The 22,428-nt window shown below is 40.4% G+C and overlaps 3 protein-coding genes across 3 annotated transcripts in view; all 3 read left to right on the top strand.

The window, feature by feature from the left end:
- LOC122133856 (ferredoxin-2, mitochondrial-like) overlaps positions 1-22,428 on the top strand; it is a 104,429-nt gene that overhangs the window by 21,529 nt on the left and 60,472 nt on the right. The window lies entirely within an intron of this gene.
- The window catches only part of LOC109069951 (protein lyl-1-like), a 103,008-nt gene that overhangs the window by 5,798 nt on the left and 74,782 nt on the right, over positions 1-22,428 (top strand). The gene's annotated exons all lie outside the window — the stretch shown is intronic.
- LOC109091835 (cyclin-dependent kinase inhibitor 2D (p19, inhibits CDK4)) lies at positions 16,578-22,238 on the top strand. Its single transcript, XM_042725240.1, has 10 exons — positions 16,578-16,753; positions 17,777-17,933; positions 19,461-19,528; positions 19,639-19,769; positions 19,838-19,985; positions 20,181-20,307; positions 20,405-20,547; positions 21,556-21,627; positions 21,746-21,904; positions 22,029-22,238. The coding sequence occupies exons 1-10, from the start codon at positions 16,712-16,714 to the stop codon at positions 22,221-22,223; spliced, it is 1,242 nt and encodes a 413-aa protein (XP_042581174.1). The 5' UTR covers positions 16,578-16,711; the 3' UTR covers positions 22,224-22,238.

Consider the following 22,428-nt stretch of genomic DNA (forward strand, 5'->3'; position numbering starts at 1 on the left):
ACAGCACAATTAAATTCTGTAAAATACATCTAAAAGCAACTTCAGAATGATGCTGCCTTCTATGCCACCGATGCAGCGCAAGATGCCTTTGGTTAAAACTGACTTTTAGTGTCAAACTAATTTTATTGACTAATTTAATTCTTACATTTATAAAAATCGGTTTTAAAACTTTTAGACGGCAATAAATATAAAAAAATACTCTTCATCTCTGGTTTTATTGTTCAAAGTGTCTAACCCTTCAATCGATTTTGCTTTGTGCTTCCCTACAATGTAGCTTATGCAAATTCTCTCCGCGCTGTCCAGTGCATCGCATATAGTTTTTAGCACTCAGATTTCAAGAGTTGGTCAGCTAAATAAAACAGCAGTGTGCAAAATATGTAGACTAGGGGTAGTTGTGAGAGCCAATGCCACATAAATGAATATTCAATAAGATAAATTAGTATTTCACAGCACGCAAATGTATCTGTACACAGAAGAAAGCTGTGTTCAGGTACGGTTTGTGTCGAGATATTTAGTAGTCTTGCTGTTTGATGAGAAGAGATTAATGCAGTTGCAACTTGCAATAAACTGTAATAATCCGTACCACTGTATCAAATGACTATTATTCTTTCTGTTGCACGGAGCTGAGTAAGAACTGATGACAACATGGCGTGATTTTTGGTGGACCAATCGTCAAAAAGGAGCGTTTTATTCCAAACCATGTAGAGATCTAATATCAAGCTGTTTATCCAATTTTGGTTTTATTGTGTTTCCATTTGGCGGATTAGAACAAAGTGTGATGAAAATAAAAATATAAAAAGACAAGATTTGTTTATGTTCATGAGAAGGGTTTTTCCGTTTAGAAGACAAAAACGAAAAAAACAAATTATCCGAAGGTATACGGACTACAGATGTACTAAGGAATTAATCTTAATCTCTGTTGCACTTAGCAAAAGACAATTTTAAAAGACACAAGAGAGACATCCTTTATACTTACTTCTACATAGGTGGCATTTTCCTCTTGCATTGTTTTTTTCTGCCCAACCCAGCCTGCATGTGAATGAGTTGCTCACTCTCCTTTAGGCGTTCGGTCAAAGAGGTGAGGCAGCAAATAAATGTTCACAGGCAATATTTTAGCGGGTTTGCTAGTGGTTGTTGAAGTAATCCGCCTTTTACCCCGCCCTTTATTTAAAAAACCAGGAAATGATCTGTTGGCAAAAAAATTAACAATTACAAAACAAAATAATTTCCATCAAATAATGGCATGTTTCTTTATGTCAGTATTAAATAAAAATCATGTAGTTGCAAAACCTTGTCATCTCAGTTTGGATGGTGGCCCTCTGCTGAACAAGGTGCTGCTGAACAAGGTGCTGCCTATGGAGGCGGAATCATGAAATGAATGCATATACTTTTTAAGTAATTTCAACATAACCATGCATGCACAAATTCATTTTATAAACAGGGTTTTATTTTCTCACAAACTATCCTTAATGCAATAAAAAAATACACAAAAAAACCTGGCATTTTCCTGACTGGGACCAGCTGTACTGCCAGACGTCAGCAATGACAACAAGTGCCTGGCTGACCTTACAACTTCACTGTCCTGTAAACACAGTTTAAGCAGAATAATTTTTATCTCGTTCATTATTGGTTTAACGGTCCACTGCTTTTAGCTAGATATCAGTTCAGGGCGCAGGGTAATAATGGTAGTCTTTGAACACGACGGTCTGTGACAACTATTTGTTGCAGTTTGGCGTGTGAATTAGCCATTAAATGTCTTACAATAACCCTACATAATGCAATTGTCCTTTCAATATTAAAGTCTTCTCTACTGACTTATGACTGAATCAGTAATAAAGACTGTCTTTGCCGCCATCTAACATGACAGCCGAAATATTTTAACTTCTGCTGCTGCTCACAGCCAGGGACTATTTTTTTTTTTCCAGCGGAAGGTTGGCTTTTGGTGATTTTTTCTTCATGAAAGTTGCACTAATACATTTTATTTTTACTTTAATATGAATTGAGTGGTAATCGCTTTAGAAAAGCAATAAGGTACTCAAGGCTAGTGCTGTCTCGTGAATAAGTCACGTCTGAAGAGGTTGCAAGCACTCCGGTTCGCGTCGTATTCACGATACAGCACACCCTCTCGATGTACGACGCAGTCTAGACCGGTGTTCTGAAATATTCGGTGTCTGAGATTTTCGGTGACGCTGGGCGGAGCTTACATGAATATTCATGAGTTTCCTGTTTCGCGTTAAAGCGTCTCTGAAAATATTAGTACGTTGCCACTGAAACATAAACGATTTTCAAAAAGGTATGTTTTAGCGTAGAATGACATTATGCTTAGTGTATTATTGTTTTTATTACTATTGTTAATATGCAAAATAATTTAAAGATTGTGATTGTCGTAATGATTTACCTGAGGTAGGCTATATGCTCCAAATGAGCCTACAACAATTAAGCATTTTTATAATATTAAGAGTCCTTAAAATGTGTCGTTTAATAACTGTTCCAAAATGTATCTGTTGTGCCATAATAAAATGTATGATGATTATTCTGTGTCATTCCTAATTGTTTGCTCAATCATTCAAAAAAATGTTTTTAATAACAAAGCAAAAGATGAATTTTTTTTTTTTTTAATGCACACATGAACTGGAATATAAAACATTCTTAATCTCTGTATTTATTTATTTATTTGTCTAAAAAAATATACATTTAGTAGATAAAATGCACTTTATATGCACTATATAGTTAAACAAAAATGTACAAATGTCTTTATACACTTTATTATTGTATTTTAATCATATACACATTGTGGTGCACTTGAAAATCATTTTGACTCAAATGGTGTATTGGTCAAGTTTTGAAATCCACAACCTTGCAGTACTTTAACAATTTTTTGCTTATTTTCTACAAACTTATAACAATTAAAATGTTTTTGTAGTTTAATAGAAAGTGGCTAAATCAAACCATACAGTAATTTGTATATTTTCATTTCAAAGATAAAAGTAGATTGCTTTTGCTGAATAAAGCCTTCAACTGATTCGGTGTTAAAAGTTTTATTAACCGATGTGGTGAAGGCATTACATAAATGACATTTACTACACACCTGTATAAATATAAAATACATGGTCATGTTTTGAAAAAAAAAAAAAAACCGGTGAAAGCTACACGAGGATGTAACAACTTGTATATGTGTTCAGGGATAGGCCTACTGATCAACATAAGCAAGCACATGTTATATGATTTCTGTTGTAAGTAAATTATTAAATACATTATTAAAGTAAATTCCTATATGAACAAGAAATGGCAAACAGAAATTTATGCACCATGAACAAACTCAATGAAATCAGTCTAAATGTTGGGAGAAGAAACATGCTTCCAAATCAATGGGATCATATTGTTTATACCACTGCAGAATAAGCCATTCAAGAATGACCCACATGTTTTTAATATTGACTTCTTGTTCCTAACTGAGACTTGGCAGCGAGAAATGGATTACACTCATCTCAATGAACTGTGTCCTCCGGACTGTTCTGTGTTTGGGACACCGCGTGTGTTGCGGCGAGGTGGAGGACTCGCGCTCGTGTATAGGGACCGTTTCTGCTGCAGGCTAATGAATTATTAAAGACGTATTATTAGTCAAACTACATCTGAGAAATTTTCTGAGTCATTTGACCCTAGTTCTTTTATGGATTGTAGTGATGCTGAATCTTTTCTTCAGTCCTTTAACATTCATTGTCTGTCTGTTTTAAATAATGTTGCTCCCCTGAAAAGTAAAAGCACATTCCCTAAGAATCCTTGCCCTTGGGTGAATGAAGAAATAATGTCTTTTAGGAGAAAGTGCCGTAAAGTTGAACGTTTGTGGAAATCCACAAGTCTGGAAGTACATAGACTGCATTTGAAGGAGCTTATCACATTGCTTAATGTTATGATAAAACAGGCTAGGTTGACCTATTTTGCTAATCTTGTAACTTTGAACAAGAAAAATCCTAAAGTCCTGTTTGACACTATTTCTAAGATTGTCTCTCCTCTCGATTCCCAAGTACCTGTGCACTCAAAGTCTGATTGTAATAGGTTTTTACATGCTTTTGTAAACAAGGTGCAAGATATTAGAGCTATTATAAACCCATCTCTTGAGACTATATCTTATGGTTCTGCATCCTCTTGGGACTCTTTTTCACCGGTCACTTGTGAGGATATTAAGGGTTTATTGAGTAAAGTGAAACCATCCTCAAGCCCGCTTGATGTATTGCCGACTGCATTGCTATTAAATGTGTTTGATTTAGTCGGACCATATGTTGTTAAACTGATCAATCTTTCCCTTTTAACTGGTTCTGTGCCTAGTCATTTTAAACAAGCAGTTCTCAGCCCCATACTGAAGAAACCTAATTTGGATTCTTCTGAACCAACTAACTACAGGCCTATATCTAAACTGCCTTTTTTATCTAAAATTCTAGAGAGAGTGGTGGCGGGGCAGCTGACTTCATATCTTGATGGGAAAGATTTGTTTGATAAATTTCAGTCAGGTTTTCGTAAATGTCATTCAACTGACACTGCGCTTCTTAAAGTATCAAACGACATTTTGATGGCTGCTGACTCTGGAAAGTACACTGTATTGATTTTACTTGACCTATCGTCTGCATTTGATACATTGGACCATACAGTATTGATACATCGGTTATGCAATGAAATGGGGTTCTCTGGGTCTGTTTTAAAATGGTTCACCTCTTACTTGAGTGATAGATCATTTTGTGTGTCTATGAATAACATTCTGTCAGAAATGACCCCTCTATCATATGGAGTCCCTCAGGGATCGGTTTTGGGTCCTATTTTGTTTTTATTGTATATTAGCCCTCTTGGTGAAATTATTCGAAATTTTAATAATGTGTCATCACTTTTATGCTGATGACATTCAGTTGTACTGCTCATTCAAAGAGCCAGAGTTAGGTAAATTAAATGATTTATTGGAATGCCTGTCATGCATTAAGACTTGGTTATACAACAATTATTTACAACTGAATATAAAAAAGACTGAAACTTTGATCATTGCTCCAGAACAAAAAAGACCTCAAATTAAACAATACCTCTGTTCCTTGGACTCATCCGTCCAGTTGAGCCTAAGAAACCTGGGTGTTTTGTTCGACCAATCGTTGTCTCTGGATGGTCATTCTAGACAGTTGGTCAGAAACTGTTTTTATCATTTGAGAAATATTTCTAAATTGAGAAAAATATTGCCCAAAGCTACCATGGAAATGATCATTCATACTTTTATTTCTTCAAGGTTAGATTACTGTAATTCTCTTTTTACTTGTTTTAACAATGTTTCTCTGAACCGTCTTCAATTGGTGCAAAATGCAGCAGCCAGGCTTTTAACAGGAACCAACAGAAGGGCACACATTACTCCGATTTTATTTACTCTCCACTGGCTTCCAGTGAAATTTAGAATTAATTATAAAATTTTAGTTTTAACCTTTAGAGCATTACATGGACAGACCCCCCAATATATCGCAGACATGCTTACCCCTTATTCTTCTTTTCGTACTCTTCGTTCCTCAGGTCAAAAATCTCCTGATTGTCCCTTAAACCCACCTTAAAACTCGGGGAGACCGCTCCTTTCAAGCAGTTGCTCCCAAACTGTGGAATGCCTTGCCACTGTCTCTGCGTGTGGTCGATTCTGTTGATTCCTTTAAAAAACAGCTAAAGACACTTCTATTCAGTCAAGCTTTCAGTTGACTGAGCTATTATGTTTTATGTTTTGTATGATGTTTCTTATTTTTAAGTTTGTTATTTTGCTATATGTAAAGCACTTTGTGATTTTATCTGTGATAGGTGCTATATAAATAAAGTTTACTTACTTAATATTAGTGGAATATCCACCAACATGATCTTTTTTACAAAACCCTTTATCCATGAAACATGTTTTATTAGGTTGTGCTTGGTTTGATTACCTTTGATTATCTTGATTCCAAAAGTGTGGATTTCAGGAACAAAATGTAGTAAAACTTTAAAACTGGTTAAATAATACAACATTTGTATCAAATAGTAGGCTATACAAGTTTTTTATTTTGCATATGATTTGTTTAACTATTACACTGATAAAGTACACATCCACCATCCCCTGCATCAGATAAAAAAAAAAAAGTTAATTCTGAGAACGTTTACGCATGTCTTCATCTATGTGTGCAATAGTGGCCTCATATATAACTTGACAAAAATATAAGTCTCCCCCATTAGAAGAGCTTCTGTAAGCTATAGGAAAACAATAACAGGCAAAAGTATCAAACTCTGCTGATTTGTATATTAATTACAAACAAACAGCTTCTCCACATGAACTGTAGGCTGTCATGCACTTCCATGTGACACCTTTTTTAAGGAGAAAACAAAAAGTTAAATAGTTGTTACTACATAAGAGTCTTTATATCGTTCTTCATTTCTCACCTTACAGTCTTACAATACAGTGAGCAAGTTTGTGCCACCATATGCTACACAACTTCAAATGACATACTTTTAATAGCAAAACAGAGGAATATGAGAAAATATTTAACAGCTACTGGCCCATTTACTTGTAGCGTATTCTAACGATAGGCTGCTTCTGGCATCAGTGGCTGTAATCGTTGAGTAAACATTTAAAACAGCAAACAATAACATTTTGTGCACAAACGAACAATTATATTCAACATTTGCTTATCTTCATTTGCAGCTTCTCCTCAGTCCCTTAGATGCATTTCTCAAAACGCTAACCTCATTTTCAAAATAGTGCTTTAAAACACAACCATTAATCAAAACTGGCCACACCACTATACCAACTGTAATTGTCACTATGTAGAAACAAGTAAATGCTTAAACACATTTATTAAGATGCAATTGACTTAGCTGGTCAAAGATATGCTGGTCAGAACTGTCAAAACTAATCATACTTTTGTTATTCAGCTATTAAATTTCACACTTGCACTTTACAGTTTTGAGAATAATCTTAGGATGAGATTAGCATTTTAGAAAAAAATATCTAAGCCATTTAGAAACACTGTTAAATATAAACATGTGCCAATCTACAAAAACATTTGGGGAATTACACTATAAGTATGAGACAATTTGATATAATAATAATTTTAACATACTTTGTTCACAAAACTGAGGCTGGCTGGCCATTTTCATTCACCACCACAGCAGTTGTAGGGGGAAAGGGCTCAAGAAATCCATGGAACACAGCCTCTCTGTCATGGAAGACATTTCTCTTGTGGGCCTCCATGTCACAGGTAGCACAGAGGTACTCCATGTCCAGTGGTACACAGTCCAGGCACCTAATCACAGCTTCTACAGCACAGCATCTGTGACAATTTTGGACGGATACTCTTTCGGCTGAGAGCTTTGCATCAAAAAGCATAGGCCTAGCAGTTTTTATTCTCACATCTGTGAGAAGCTGCCTTTGTTCCCAAGCAGAAACCATTCTGTCTGTTCCCTCCGGAACCTGGTCTGCAGTTATAGTGTCCCTTAACTCTTGGAGTCTTGATTCTAAAAAAACAAAAATATACATTCACTTGTCCTTAAAAGGTCTGTACTCATGATTATGATCACACACAAGTATATATCACAAGTATATATCAGGGAACACATGTTAGGTAAAAACTGTTAGCCTGAATGCACTGCAAGTCACTTTGGATAAAAGCGTCTGCTAAATGCATACATTTAATTTAATTTAATATATCACTTATACTTTGAGTCTGTAATGGAACTGACCAAACATAATGCTTGATTATAATTAAATAAATGGTGGGAATTGGAAAAACTGTAGTGTAGTGTTACTACTGTAAGTATCCTCACCAAGACTTGCCAACTCTTGATCTTCTATCTGAAGGCCTTCCTCATGCACAGGATCCCTTCTTCTGGATTGAGAAGCAGCTGCAGAGACCCTCATTCTGGTTTTATATTCTTCTGGATTGACAATTTGATGTAGAAACAAATTCATTTCAAAATGAAAATATTGGACTGGAGGCAGGGGAACTAAGCAAAAGGAATTAAAACACAACACAAGTAAGGATTATCAGTCACATGCTCTTCAAATATCTTATACTTTAGTGAGAAAATTTTTCACAAACATTGCAACACCATTTTGTCAAAGTAGTATTTGACTCTCATTTTATAATACGTGTAACCACCAAAACACTATTTAATGAATTATCTTTATTCTTAGATACAGTAATCGTGTTTTAGTAAAGAACAAACCTGATGCAGGGCAGTGTGTTTCCCGACGTTTCTCACGCCTGCCTGTGACCAGTGGATTAGTGAGGGATCTCTTCCTGCTTTTTCTCATTTTTCTTTGGGGAAAGGCAGGGTTTTTCTTGGCCATGGCAGCCTATATATTTGCAGAGCACTTATACCAGCAGCACTTATAATTGTGCATTATTCAGTAGTTGCATAAAAGGGTCTTACTAAACCCTTTTCATCACATCTATAAACAGCAATCGCAATTAGTATTTTCAGACTTAGGTATTTGCTTCTCATGACAAGCCTTACCCTGGAATCATGGAGATAAGCATCACTAATCAATGCTGCCATGTGGATCCTGGCATCATTGGGATCATCAAAGACCCTGACGTCAGAATTTAAGGACATCACATACAAATAGAAACAATACAGACACAATAAAAAAAACAAAAAAAAAACAAGATGAAGAAATAGAGAAAGAGAGTGATCGAAAGAGACAAGTAAGAGAGAGAGAGAGAGAGAGAGGCTCTTAAAAGTGCCGTTGTTTTGATTTGTGTGTGTGTGTGTGTGTATATATGTGTGTGTTGGTGAAGGCAAAAAGTGTTGCAATAAAGCTGTAAAACAGGAAAAAGCAAAAGATTATTAGAATAGCCTTTGTTTTTTATGAGAGTTTCTTAATTTTTAGTACAGTGTTGTTGTAATTTTTAATTATTTTTTGGTCAATCACAACCACTACGCACAAATATCATATCAATAATACAAATCAATCCTTAGATTAGATTCAACTTTATTGTCACTGCACATGTAAGGTACAAGGCAACGAAATGCAGTTAGCATCTAACCAGAAGTGCAATAAGCAGTAAGTACAGAATATACAAGGTCTACAATATGTACAATAACTATACAGATAAGTATTATGGACAAAATTTACAGATTTTAAATACTATCAGCATGATATACAGATAGGTGTACTATGAACATATTATACAGATGAAATATGTGAAGTGTATGTACACTATAGGCAGAACTATGAACATATGAACAATTTACACTATTGCAATGGAAAGTAAAGTGCATAGAAAATATTTCAGTGTGCAAATGGGTTATTCAGTGTTCTGGATGAACAGACAGTAGTGCAAGTAATAGCAGGTTTGCTGTTTTTGCTTGTTGTAAATAAATAAATAAATAAATCAGTCAGATGTAGTGATGAAGTGGGGGAGGAGTCTGTGTGTATGGTGTGGGGGGTGTCAGAGGGCAGAGTTCAGCAAGGGGACAGCTGTAGGGAAAAAGCTGTTCCTGGATCTGCTGGTCCTTGTCCGGAGGCTCCTGAAGCGCCTCCCGGAAGGCAGGAGGTTAAACAGTCCATGGTCAGGGTGAGAGGAGTCCTTAAGAATGCTGCGAGCTCGACGTACACAGCGTTTCCTCTGGATGTCCTCAATAGCAGGAAGTGGTGTCCCTGTGATGCGTTGGGCAGTTTTCACCACCCTCTGCAGTGCTTTGCGGTCAGCCACCGTGCAGTTTCCATACCAGACTGTGATGCAGCTGGTCAGGATGCTCTCGATCGCACACCGGTAAAAGTTCACCACTATGGCTGAAGACAGCTGGTTCTTCTTCAGTGTTCTGAGGAAGAAGAGGCGTTGGTGAGCCTTCTTGACCAGGCTGGAGGTGTTTGTGGTCAAACTCCCAGGAACTTGAAGCTGGAGACACGTTCAACAACCAACCCGTTAATGTGGATGGGGTCATGCGTGCTTCCTTTCTTCTTCCTGAAGTCCACAATGAGCTCCTTTGTTTTACTGGTGTTAAGAAGCAGGTTATTGTCAGCGCACCATGTGGCCAGGTGCTGAACCTCCTCCCTGTAGGCAGTCTCATCGTTGTCACTGATGAGGCCAATCACCGTGGTGTCATCTGCAAACTTAATGATGGAGTTTGATCCATGCACAGGCTTGCAGTCGTGGGTGTAGAGGGAGTAGAGGAATGGGCTCAGCACACAGCCCTGTTTTGCTCCGGTGTTAAGTGTGATGGTGGTGGAGTGGGTGTGGCCTGACCTAACATGCTGAGGCCTGTTGGTCAGATAGTCCATGATCCAGTTGCAGAGGGAGGTGTTAATGTCCAGGTCTCCAAGTTTTGTGGTCAGCTTGGAGGGAATGACGGTGTTAAATGCTGAACTGAAGTCAACAAACAACATCCGTACATATGTGTTGTTATTGTCCAGTGTGTGTGAGTGCAGAGTGCAGCACTGTGCATACTGCATCCTCTGTGCTCCTGTTTCTGCGGTAGGCAAATTGATGAGGGTCCAGTGTGGGTGGGAGGCAGTCTTTGAGGTGTGCTAGGACCAATCGCTCAAAGCACTTCATAATGATGGGTGTGAGTGCTACGGGGCGGTAGTCATTTAAGCACATCGGGGAGGAGTGTTTCGGTACTGGCACAATGGATGTGGACTTAAAACATGTTGGCAGAGTTGCTTGGGTGAGGGACAGGTTGAAAATGTCTGTGAAGACCCCTGCAAGCTGCTCTGCACATGCTCTAAGCACACGTCCAGGAATGCCGTCCGGGCCGGCAGCCTTGTGTGCGTTGATCCGGCTTAGTGCAGTGTGGACATCTGTGGAGGTGAGTTTGAGAGGTTGGTGGTGATCTGCTGAATGTGTGGTTTTGGTGGCCGTCTCCTTGCTGTCGCTGTTGAAGCGAGCATAAAAGTCATTTAGCTCGTTAAGGAAGGAGACGTCCGTGACCGTTGGAGTGGAGTTGCTTGGCTTGTAGTCACTGATGGCCTGGATGCCCTGCCACATGCGTCGGGGGTCAGAGTTGGAAAAGTGTTCCTCTACCTTCAGCTTGTAGCAGTACTTGGCCTTTTTGATGCCCCTTTTCAGGTTAGCCCTGGATTTACTGTAGGCCTGAGCGTCATCTGACCTGAAGGCAGTGTTGCGGCAGCTTTCAGCAGAATTCGCACCTCCTTGTTCATCCATGGCTTCTGATTAGGGTATGTTGTGATCTGTTTTTCTGATGTAACACTGTCAATGGTGGTGTTGATGTAAGTCAGTACAGAGGAGGTATAGATATCAATGTCCGTGTGAGACAAATTACCGTACAAATGTCAGATTTGTACCACAGTCACTTGACACAAGCAAGTACATACACAAATCTATTTTTATTTAGGCCTACAAATAATGGAAACAGTGGTCTTCTTCTGTCCTGCTGCGTAAAATGCTTCTCAGAATATCCACTGCTCGCTCTTCTCAATGTCACACATAACTAAAGTAACAATTACCCTCAATTATGTCATGATGATTTCAGTGTCTTCTAAAATGGCAAAGTCTTACAAAAGTATGGCACCATAGTGTTCCAGGATATTCTATCTATATCTCTCTATTTAATTATGCATTGATTATATCAGGTATGAACGCTCATTGACATTAAGTCGCACTGAGCAGTCAAATCCTCTGGAAAGACTCCAGGTCCACTTTTTTATTCCAGTCCATCCCTGATTCTGGTAATTCCCCTTAGTTACACTTCTGACATTTACTTCGCACTTTGAATAAAACTTTAACCACTTCAACAACTCGTTGTTAATTGTTGTCTTCACAACACATGGACAAATACATGAGTTTAAACTGATTTTGGTAGCAGTGGTTAGCAGTGAACAGCTGTCATTTGGCTGGATAGCGGCGGTAGCCGTGTAAATTAAAATGCAACACTAACAAATTCAACCTAATCTCCAGAGTTGACTACAACTAAAGAAATAACAGCAAAGGTGTTGCGTGCTTTTTAACAAACAAACACCCATTGAGTTGAGATACTTACTGTAGTCAATTGGCGGGTGAAATGAGTGGTAAAAGTGATTATGGGTAAGAAGCGTGCGTAACGTGACGTACCGTTGCCGCGGTAACCACTGAAAGTTTTCTGATTCGTAAGAATAATTATTAATAATATTCGCTGCTATGACAGAAAATACATTTGAAAATCATAAAATATCGTAAAGGGTTTAATAACGTAAAGGGAACAATCTATTTAACACTGCCTCGGGCTATTCTTTAAAGATACTCCATCTATAAATCGATAGTTAAATCACAGACAATTTACTGTTATTTAGACAACAAAAATAGCAAACACATCAATATAATAAATTATAAAAGGAGGACGTTTCCTAAACTAGAAAACAACATTTACCGCCGCCCACTGTGTGACGTTGTTGAACCAGGGAATCCGTGTGTCCATCACGACAAATTAGCTTCATTGACTTTGTATGTGTGTTGTTTCCGTGGTCCCGACACGTAATTTCAACACATTCCGTGCCACCACCACGTATATCGGGATAAAGGGCTCGTGTTCATTTCACGCATTTCTTTGAGATCAGGTTGGATGAACACACCCGTGCTCTAATACAGTGGAGAGTGGCTAATGAAGCCCTCTTCACTGGAAAGAGAAACGCTGCAATTAAAGGTTTTGAGTAAGTAACGTTATACAAGACAAGAGTAAAAAGAGTTTTTATCACAGAGCAGAGGCTAGAGGGCAAAATGTCTGCTCTTCAGATAAAAAAAATGAGAGAACCTTAAACAAAAATATAAAGTAAGATTTTTTTTTTATTATTATTGTAGTTCACCCTAAAATGAGAATTCTGTCATGATTGAATCATGCTCATGTTTGGCCCTGTAATGCGATCATTTAACAAATCATATGTTTTACAATGTAATTGACTGTCTTGATATTCTGTTTTCAAATATTTGTAGGATCTGAAATGTCCACAGACTGGGGTGAGCACTGAGGATGGGGGGGTTACAGCAGCATCCTGGAAATGGTATTCTGCCATGGATGAGGCAATAGGGGGCAGACCCTCCATCACACCACCCACCCTTATTGCCTCATCCGGCCCGGATGTTGCTGTTACCTCTCCATCCTCAGTGAGGTCAGAACGTGAAAGAGTAGAGAGGAAAAGGAAAGATTTTGAGGAGCTGATCCGAGAGATGGAGGAGAGGGAAGCTGAAAGAGAAAGAGATGCCATTGAAAGGGAGGAGAGGCGATGGAGAGAGATGGAGGAAAAGGAGGAAAGAAAAGAAAGAGAGCGACGAGAGCATGAGAAGAGACTAGAACAGGAGGCCAGAGAAAGAGAAGAAACAAGAGACAGAGAAGTGAGAGAGAGAGAGAGGGGGAGACAAAAGAGAGAGAGGAAAGATTTCTTCAGCTGTTAGAAATAATTGCAAAAAAATAAAGGAATCCAATGATACACACTCTCTTTCATTTATTTGTTAGTAAATTGTGTCATGCTGGTTTTGCAAGTTTTATTAAAAAACACTTAATTCCCAGGGATTTGCAGTAGCTAGATTGTCAGTTGTAAAGTGATTAATATGTGGCATTGAGTAATTAATATTTTTTAAGTGTTTTTTGTATTTTGTAGCAGATTCCAGATGGTTTTTGAAACAAGTGCCGCACTGTAGAGAAATGCCCACACACTTCAGACACCGGTAAAATGTATTTGTTTTATTTTTGTGTATTTAACTTTTAAATGGATACAGAATACAAAGCTTAAAACAAAATGACATAATTTTGGCATAAAGTAGTATAATTGAGCTTAAAGCACCACCAAAAGGAAAAGTATTGAAAACATTTTTGTTATAGTGTCATGATGAGGAAAGAAAATTAACTTCAGCAGCTTCAGTAAGGTAATTTTCACAGGTTTCTTAAAGATCTAAAGGGACTTTGATACTAGCAATGTCATTTGTAGGGCATCGCTTTAAAATAACTCAATATATGTTCCTTTCAACGCATGTGTCCTAAGGCAGTGTGCCAGTGGTTGGTGGGTGTCACCTCTAGGGACCACTGTAGCTCCGAGATCCCCTGTCGATTAGCCTGGGTCTGCAATATCCCCAGTTACCATGTGCAGCCGCGAGGAGGCCCGACAGGAGTCTTGGTGATGGAGAGGCTTTGTCCAGCGGCAGTGAGCTGTAAGACAGAGGTTGTGGAGCACCGTGCAGCATGCAATGACATCTGGCACAAAAGCAGGGCTGACTTCCAGTGCCTTGAAAAAAATGGAACGCCAGCACGTTTTCAGCATCCCGAAGGCCCTCTCGACGATGTTCCGTGCACGAGAATGCTTCCTGTGCAGACTCTCTGTATGGCGTCATGAGGCAGATGGGCGCACTCAGGCAAGGATACCCACCATCTCCAAGGATGCATTTTCCTGCAGGTGGAAACAGGCGGCCAGTGTACACAGGGCTGTTCTTCAGCACCCTGGCATCGTGCACAGACCCAGGATACCCCACAAAAATGTCGAGGAACTTCCCCTGGTGGTCAGTGATGGCCTGCAGCTGTACAGAATTAAAGAGCTTCCGATTAAAGTAGCACTGCACATCACTTGCTGGTGGTTTGATGCAGATGTGACAGCCATCTATAGCACCAGCTACTACTCTGAAAGCTGGAGACCCTGCCAGCTGGGCAAAACCTGCTCCCACCGCCTCCAGGTCATCCGCACTGGGGAAAGCGATGAGCTGCCTCAAAATCCCGATGACTGCCTTGCTCATTCTGTGCACAATGTCATGCACAGTAGACTTCGGGATGTTAAAGGCGAGTGACACTACCCAGTATGATGCTGCATGGGCCAGCCAGTAAAGGAACACCAGCACCTCAACGTCCTTTTCCCAGCCATGGTCGCATTCAGGTTTCACTGCAGCAATCAAGGATTGGATGGACTGCCGTGAAAGTTGGAGTCTGGGGCGGAGGTCAGCTCCATCTTCAAAATACAGCCGAAGAATTGGCACAGCAGCATTCAGGTGGCAGTAGATTGTAGGGCTCACAATCTGTAAACATGCATATAGTTTTATTTTAGAATACAACTTTAATTAACAAGATACTTGTTTCTTGTGTTGGCTTATTTATAAATATAGTATGTCTGTATTTATATGTATACGATCCATTTCTTATGCATGATGTATTTGAATATATGTGTGTATATATTATATATATTATAAATATAATGAAGACATCAGATGTAAAAGCCTCTAAGTGTCAATTGAAATTTTCTCCTAGAATTATGTTTATATTAAAATATTAAAAATTAAAATCAAGTTTTGACAAAAAATTATCAATAAATTGATCAAGCTTGTATATTTAAGTTCAGTTATTTCAATAATGGTAATGAAAAAGAGCTATTGCCATTAAAATTAAATTTAAAATTGCCATTAAAATGAAATAAAAATGTATCTTTATTGATTCATTCATTGATGGTAATTTCACAAGCTGTACGTTATATATATATATATATACACGCATACAGGCACACTGCGTGTGCTATTACCATCAATGAATGAATCAATAGAGATAAACACATTACATATGTAACGTTATCTCTATTGATTCATTCATGTTCATCCATCGATGGTAATAGCACAAGCAAATAAATTACTTTTTCCTTGCCAAAAATCAACATCTGTCATCGTTCACAGGTTTGTGTGTTTTTCTGAGGTAAAAGTTATTAGCTAAATAAATGATGATACTTTTGTTATTTAAGAAATTCCGTAAAAGCTCTCGACGAAGGCGTGATCTGCGAGTAGCTGACCGACGCCTCCTCTGGATTGTGAGCTCGTACGACGTAAAAACGCTGATGAAGGCGGAAAGCAGAACTAAAAACATCGCTCGCAGTTGGTGCAGTCAGTGAAATGGGCTCTTTAAATTTTCGCGGTTATGATAGCGTATGTCACGTGACATTTCCAATATGGCGCATGTAGACGTACAGAACGTACGTCGTGAAGTACGTTCTAATTTAAATGTAGTACCTACTCACATAGTACGCGATTTCGGACGCAGCATGGATCTTTTTGTAATTTGTACTTTTAGATTTTCCTGCTGGACTTTGCCTCTATGAAGTGTTATAATGTGGTTGTTTTTTTGCCGTGATCTACTGTTTAATATACATTTCGTGTCCAGTTTTGTATATTTTTAATCAGATAATTCATAAAACCCAGGACAGCTCATCTTAAAACTGTAAACAGTGTGGTGGAGACTCAATGAACTGAAGCGGTTTACTTATTTAAAGTTTTTTTTTTTTTTTGTCTTTATTTAACCAGGAGAGAAGCTCACTAAACTAAAACCAACTAGACTAAAAATCTATTTTACAGGAGTGTCCTGGACAAGATAGGCAGCCCAGATATACATAATACACGTTTAACAATCATGCAATATAATATTACTGTACTCTACAAACACCGCGATTCTGTGTGTAACATCCTCATTCATAACCTCTCCTCAGCGGACGCTCAGCTTTCACACAGCATCTCAAGCAGGACAGCTGGTTCCACAGCTGCAGTCTCACCTGCTGAAGGTGGCTCGATGTTGCCCTCTACTGGCGCGCCTCCGCGGTCACGTGGTCTCTGGCAATCGTTTACCTGGCGCTGCGTGACGTCACCGCGCACCGCGCAGGAAAAGGAACTGGCGCTCGTGATGAGTTCATATTAACTCTCCGCTAAACACAGAGATGTTACTAGCGCTACTTTAATCTGATTTAACACTGATCTGGTGATTTCATACGCGCTAGAACATGTCTGCGTCAGCTGTGTTCGTGCTGGATCTGAAGGGGAAGGTAATTATGACTCTTAATGAGCGACTTTATAGAAGAAATTAGTAGATTAACTTCACCTGATTTAATCAAGTTTGTAATAATCTGTGAGCTTTTCTACAGCTGTCTGCTTACTACAGTCTTTAATGAGAAACAGTGGTTCATTATTCGATGTCATATGGTAGTATTTCACTTCTTTTGAAAGTGTTTTCTACTGGAACTGCTTTAATCCCGCTGACCACTTTAGAAGCAGTTTTAGGACATGAACAGATGTCATTTCCTCTCCAGACAGGAAAGAGTATTATTACAGATGACCCCATTAAAAGAGGTGTGAAGGTACAGATGATGCAGCTCACTTAAAGGGATACTCCATCACAAAATGGAAATGTTATCATTATGTCATTACAAACCCGTAAAAGCTCCATTCGTCTTCAGAACACAATTTAAGATATTCTGGATGAAAACAGGGAGGCTTGAGACTGTCCCATAGACTGCCAAGTAAATAACAGTGTCAAGGTCCAGGAAAGTATGAAAAGCATCGTCAGAATACTCCATCTGTCATCAGTGATTCAACCGTAACGTTATGAAGCGACGAGAATACTTTCTGTACACAAAGAAAACAAAAATAATGACTTTATTCAACAATTCCTCTCCCCTGTGTCTCTCCACATCAGCGTAGCGCCATTTTGGCAAATCTGAGCTGAACACAGGCAGCGTACGCTCTTCTGTGTCAGCCGCGCCACAAGGATACGTTTTCTAGTGTATTTACGCTTTGGTTTGAAAGAAAACAGCGCATCGGCGCAGCGACACAGAAGAGCTGACTGTTATTTATTTGGCAGTCTATGACAGTCTCAAGCCTCCCTGTTTTCATCCAGAATATCTTAAATTGTGTTCTGAAGACCAACAAAGCTTTTCTGGGTTTGGAACGACATGATTAATGACTACATTTTCATTTTGTGATGGAGTAACCCTTTAAGAAATGACGAGATCTGAAATGATGAAAGGAAAGCTGTCTGTCATACTCTGACACAAACGTCCTCTCATCAGGTGCTGATATGCCGCAACTACAAAGGTGATGTCGACATGTCAGAGATCGACCACTTCTTCACCCTGCTAATGCAACAGGAAGAGGAGGGGCTTCTCTGCCCTGTGATGTCACACGGCAATGTCCACTTCCTGTGGATCAAACACAGCAATCTGTACTGTATCCTTAACGTCACAAACCTCATGATCTGATTGTAGAATGTTATTCTGAGTAAGCAGTGCAGATTCGATCATGTGTGATTCTGTTGAATCATTTAATGGTGTATCGTTCAGTAAACACGTGACTCGAACCCACAATCTTAGGGTTAGGAGTCAAACTCTCTAACCATTAGGACACAACTTCCCCTTAAAGGGCTGGACTGCTTCTGTTTTGTTTTATGTGTACTGTTCTCTGAGCTCCACTTATAATGTTATCAAGATTATTACATCAATAAACATCATAATTTAGAAGTAATAGGCTACTTTCTGTCCTGTTTTGACCCCCTCATCAGAACGCTGTTTGAGTAGACGTGGGGGATCGTAGACCCGGAAGTACACGCCCACTGCTGTGATTGGCTAATACCTGTGTTTGACTGACAGTCTACGAATCTGCTATAAAATGAAGTGAACAAAGGACTGAGTTCTTACTGACGTGTTCTGGATCTTCATTAATAATAAAGTTCATCCACTCTTTCGTAACGTTGTGATCAGAAGGAAGGCTTCCAGCACACAGGGTCTTGCTGTCTTCAGAGCATCTTTATCGTTTGGTTAATGCTTAGACCTGCGTCAGCCTCTCTTGTAAACACTACATGCGCAAATCAGTGGGCGGGGCTAAACTGGCAGCAATGTAAAATCAGTGGGCGGGGCTAAACAGACAGTGATTTAGAAGCAGGCGTTGATGTTCTGCGGAGGCGGAGCTTATCCACACTATTACATCATAGAGCAGAACACAAGCTGATGCTTTACAGACTGCCTTCATTATAAGCTGTCTTTAGACTAAAGCTGGGCTCACACTGTGCGATTTTTCCTTTAGGATTGTACTTGCCAGACTGTACGAACATGATGATCATGTCACACCGTGGGATCTCAGTTGTCATTAATGTCAGACTGTACGACAGTCAAGACGCGTTAAAAACAGGTGCGCGCAAGAAAAGTTCTACCTTATCAACCCATACACGTTCAGTGACTGCGAGCTGTTGTAATGTTGGCTGTCATTAAAAGTTAATGAATGTCTGCAATACCAGCGTATTTAAGAAGAAAAGTGTAAGCAGCGCTGCAAACCCTCATGAAAACTGCAGCACGAGCAGTGTTTATCAGAGCAAAGGCAACGTATTACATGAATTCTGTGAGTGGAGGACAGGAGCGCCGGAGTTAATGCGGTTAGAAGACATCTCTAGCATTAATTCTGATCACGGCTTGTCTTGAAAACGAAGACAGTTCGTCGTAGGAGGTCACACTGCAGGACTGTACGCCAAATCTTCTGACACTGCTAGAAGTTTGATTGCAACGGCCATTAATCTGCTGTCAAAAATCAAAGACTACAGATGTTAGCCTAGGATTATAGGAATAGTTTAGGATTTTCAAAATCTGTCTCCGACGACCCAACCGGTGTGAGCGGGGCTTAACAGGAAAGTTTAGAGTTCTAATACTTACAGGATGTTTTTATTGGTTCATGCCCCCTTTAAACTTAACCTGCCAATAACATCAGTGGTGGCCACCACCAACAAGAACTCCAATGCGTCTCTGGTCTACTCCTTCCTGTACAAGCTGGTGGAGGTGAGTCCGAGACGGCTCGAGGTCGTTCATTAACTACCGGGTTAATTCTTCAATCTTAACTGAAGCGCTGCCGCTGAAACAAACGGGCTCCTCCCGTGCCGTGTGTTCAGGTGTTCACGGAGTACTTCAAGGAGCTGGAGGAGGAGAGCATTCAGGATAACTTCGTGGTGGTGTACGAGCTGCTGGACGAGCTCATGGACTTCGGTTTCCCGCAGACGACCGACAGCAAGATCCTTCAGGAGTAAGACGCGTCCGCTTCATGCCATCGTCACGCCGAGGCTCTTCTCCTGACCCGTGTTTCTCTCTCAGGTACATCACGCAGCAGGGGAACAAGCTGGAGGTGGCCAAGACCAAAGTGCCCACCACCGTCACCAACGCCGTGTCCTGGAGATCCGAGGGCATCAGATACAAGAAGAACGAGGTCTTCATCGACGTGATCGAGTCCATTAACGTGCTGGTGAGTGACCGCTCCTCCGAGCAGCTGTTCTCCTGGAGTGTGTGTGTGTGTGTGTGTGTGTGTGTGCTGACGAGGTGTGTGTGTGTGTGTGTGTGTGTGTGCTGACGAGGGTGTGTGTGTGTGTGTGTGTGCTGGTGGACTGTGTGTGTGTGTGTGTGTGTGTGTGTGTGTGTGTGTGTGTGTGTGTGTGTGCAGGTGAACGCTAACGGCAGCGTGATGAGCAGTGATATCGTGGGCAGCATCAAGCTCAAGACGATGCTCTCAGGGATGCCGGAGCTCCGGCTGGGCCTCAACGACCGCATGCTGTTCGCCCTCACCGGCCGTAAGAACCGACGATATCACGCTGTTTGAGTGATGAACTGATGAAGAGGATCAGTCCTACAGTCCGTGTGTGTGTGTGTGTGTGTGTGCGTGCACAGGAGACAAAGGGAAGACCGTGACTATGGAGGACGTGAAGTTTCATCAGTGTGTTCGTCTGTCGCGGTTCGAGAGCGACAGAACCATCTCCTTCATTCCGCCTGACGGAGAGTCTGAGCTCATGTCGTACCGGATCAACACACACGTAAGCGCGGCTAACAGCTTGTGTATCGACAAACACGTCTGTAATGAAACAACAGACACACGCAGACTGAATGATGGCTGAACGGCTTCCTGTAGCAGGGCTAACGCTAGGAATTCTGGGCCCTGTGCACTGCGTTTGCTGTGGGGCCCCTCTTGGGCCCTGTGCAGTGTGTCTCTCTTTTCTGCTCCGTAGTAATGCCTGTAATCATAGCAACAGATGACCAGAGTAACGATGAAGACTTTGGATGGCATCTATAAGAATTAAATTTTTAGCCTGTGCAGCATTTTGGGACATTGCTGCTGCTTTCTTCCTCTGAGATTTTTTGGTAACACTTTATTTTAAAGTGTCCTTGTTACAGTGTATTTAAGTACTGAGTAATATTTATGAACTACATGTACTTACTGTATAGTTAGGGTTTGGTTTAGGGTTACTTGCATGTAATTATGCATAATTACTTCTTATTATAATAGTAAGTACACATAACTTGTGTAACAAGAACACCTTAAAATAAAGTGTTACAGATTTTATTAAAAACCAGTTTTATCGTCCTCTGTGGACACACCGTTGATCTATTTTTCATGAAGTGAGAGTTAGATTGATGGTAAAGAATAGCCATCGTGCTTGTGCCTTCTCAGTGACGTTACAGCTAGTCTTTTTTCCTGGTGTTCAGTCTTTCATTATGATAGACACGGAGAGCAGACAGGAAGGGACGCGGGAGAGAGGGGTAGGGATCGGGAAAGGTCCTCAAGCTGGGATTTGAACTCGGGAAGCCCGTAACACAACAGCGCTATATGCTAGCGCACTTGCCCTTGAGGCTTTTGACGGCGACAGACAGCTAGTCTGTGACTGCGCCTCTGTTTCTACAGCACACATCATGACCGGACGGTGTATGAACACAAGTGTGTTAGTGCTGACGGTGTTGTTGTTTTGGATCTTGGCAGCAGTCACACAGCTGATGTGTGTATAGTGTGTATAGTCTCTGTAACCACACACGTCTCTGGTCTGCAGGTCAAGCCGCTCATTTGGATCGAGTCTGTTATTGAGAAGTTCTCTCACAGTCGGGTGGAGATCATGGTGAAGGTTTGTGAGCAAGACTTTCGTCCACACTGAGTCTAACCCTACAGAGTTAGTCATATTTTCAGCATTGTTCAGTATGTGTAGACTGATCTGATCCAGTCTCTCTCTCTCTGCATTTCAGGCTAAAGGGCAGTTTAAAAAGCAGTCCGTGGCCAATAATGTGGAGATCCGTGTGCCGGTGCCGAGCGATGCCGACTCTCCCAAGTTCAAGACCAGCACAGGTCACGCTAAATACGTTCCTGAGAAGAACCTGGTGGTGTGGAGCATTAAATCCTTCCCAGTAAGAAAGCGATTACAGATGTGCCTAGAGAAAGCATCAGTCCTGAGATGAGCTGTTTTATGAGACCGTTGTCATGTATGTATTTGTGAGTTTGGTTGAATCTGAGCTCTGGTGTCGTGCACAGGGTGGAAAGGAGCTTCTGATGCGCGCTCACTTCTGTCTGCCGAGTGTCGAGAATCACGAGACGGAGGGAAGGCCTCCGATCACCGTCAAGTTTGAGATCCCGTATTTCACCGTGTCCGGCATACAGGTGACTTTACATGTGTTCCCATTCACCGTCCCTCTGTTTACACTCACGGCACCATGTTTAATGTTCTGATTACAGGGATAGTTCACCCAGAAATGAAGATTCTGTCATTAATTACTCTTCCTCATGTCGATCCAAACCTGTAAGAGCTTCGTTCATCTTCAGAACACAAATGAAGATATTTCTGATGAACTCCGAGAGCTCTCTGATCTTCACAGACAGCAAGGATCCGAACACGGTCAAGGCTCAGAAACACAAGGACATCGATAAAATAATC

The sequence above is a fragment of the Cyprinus carpio genome, chromosome B6 (assembly GCF_018340385.1).
Source record: "Cyprinus carpio isolate SPL01 chromosome B6, ASM1834038v1, whole genome shotgun sequence".
NCBI classification, from domain to species: domain Eukaryota; kingdom Metazoa; phylum Chordata; class Actinopteri; order Cypriniformes; family Cyprinidae; genus Cyprinus; species Cyprinus carpio.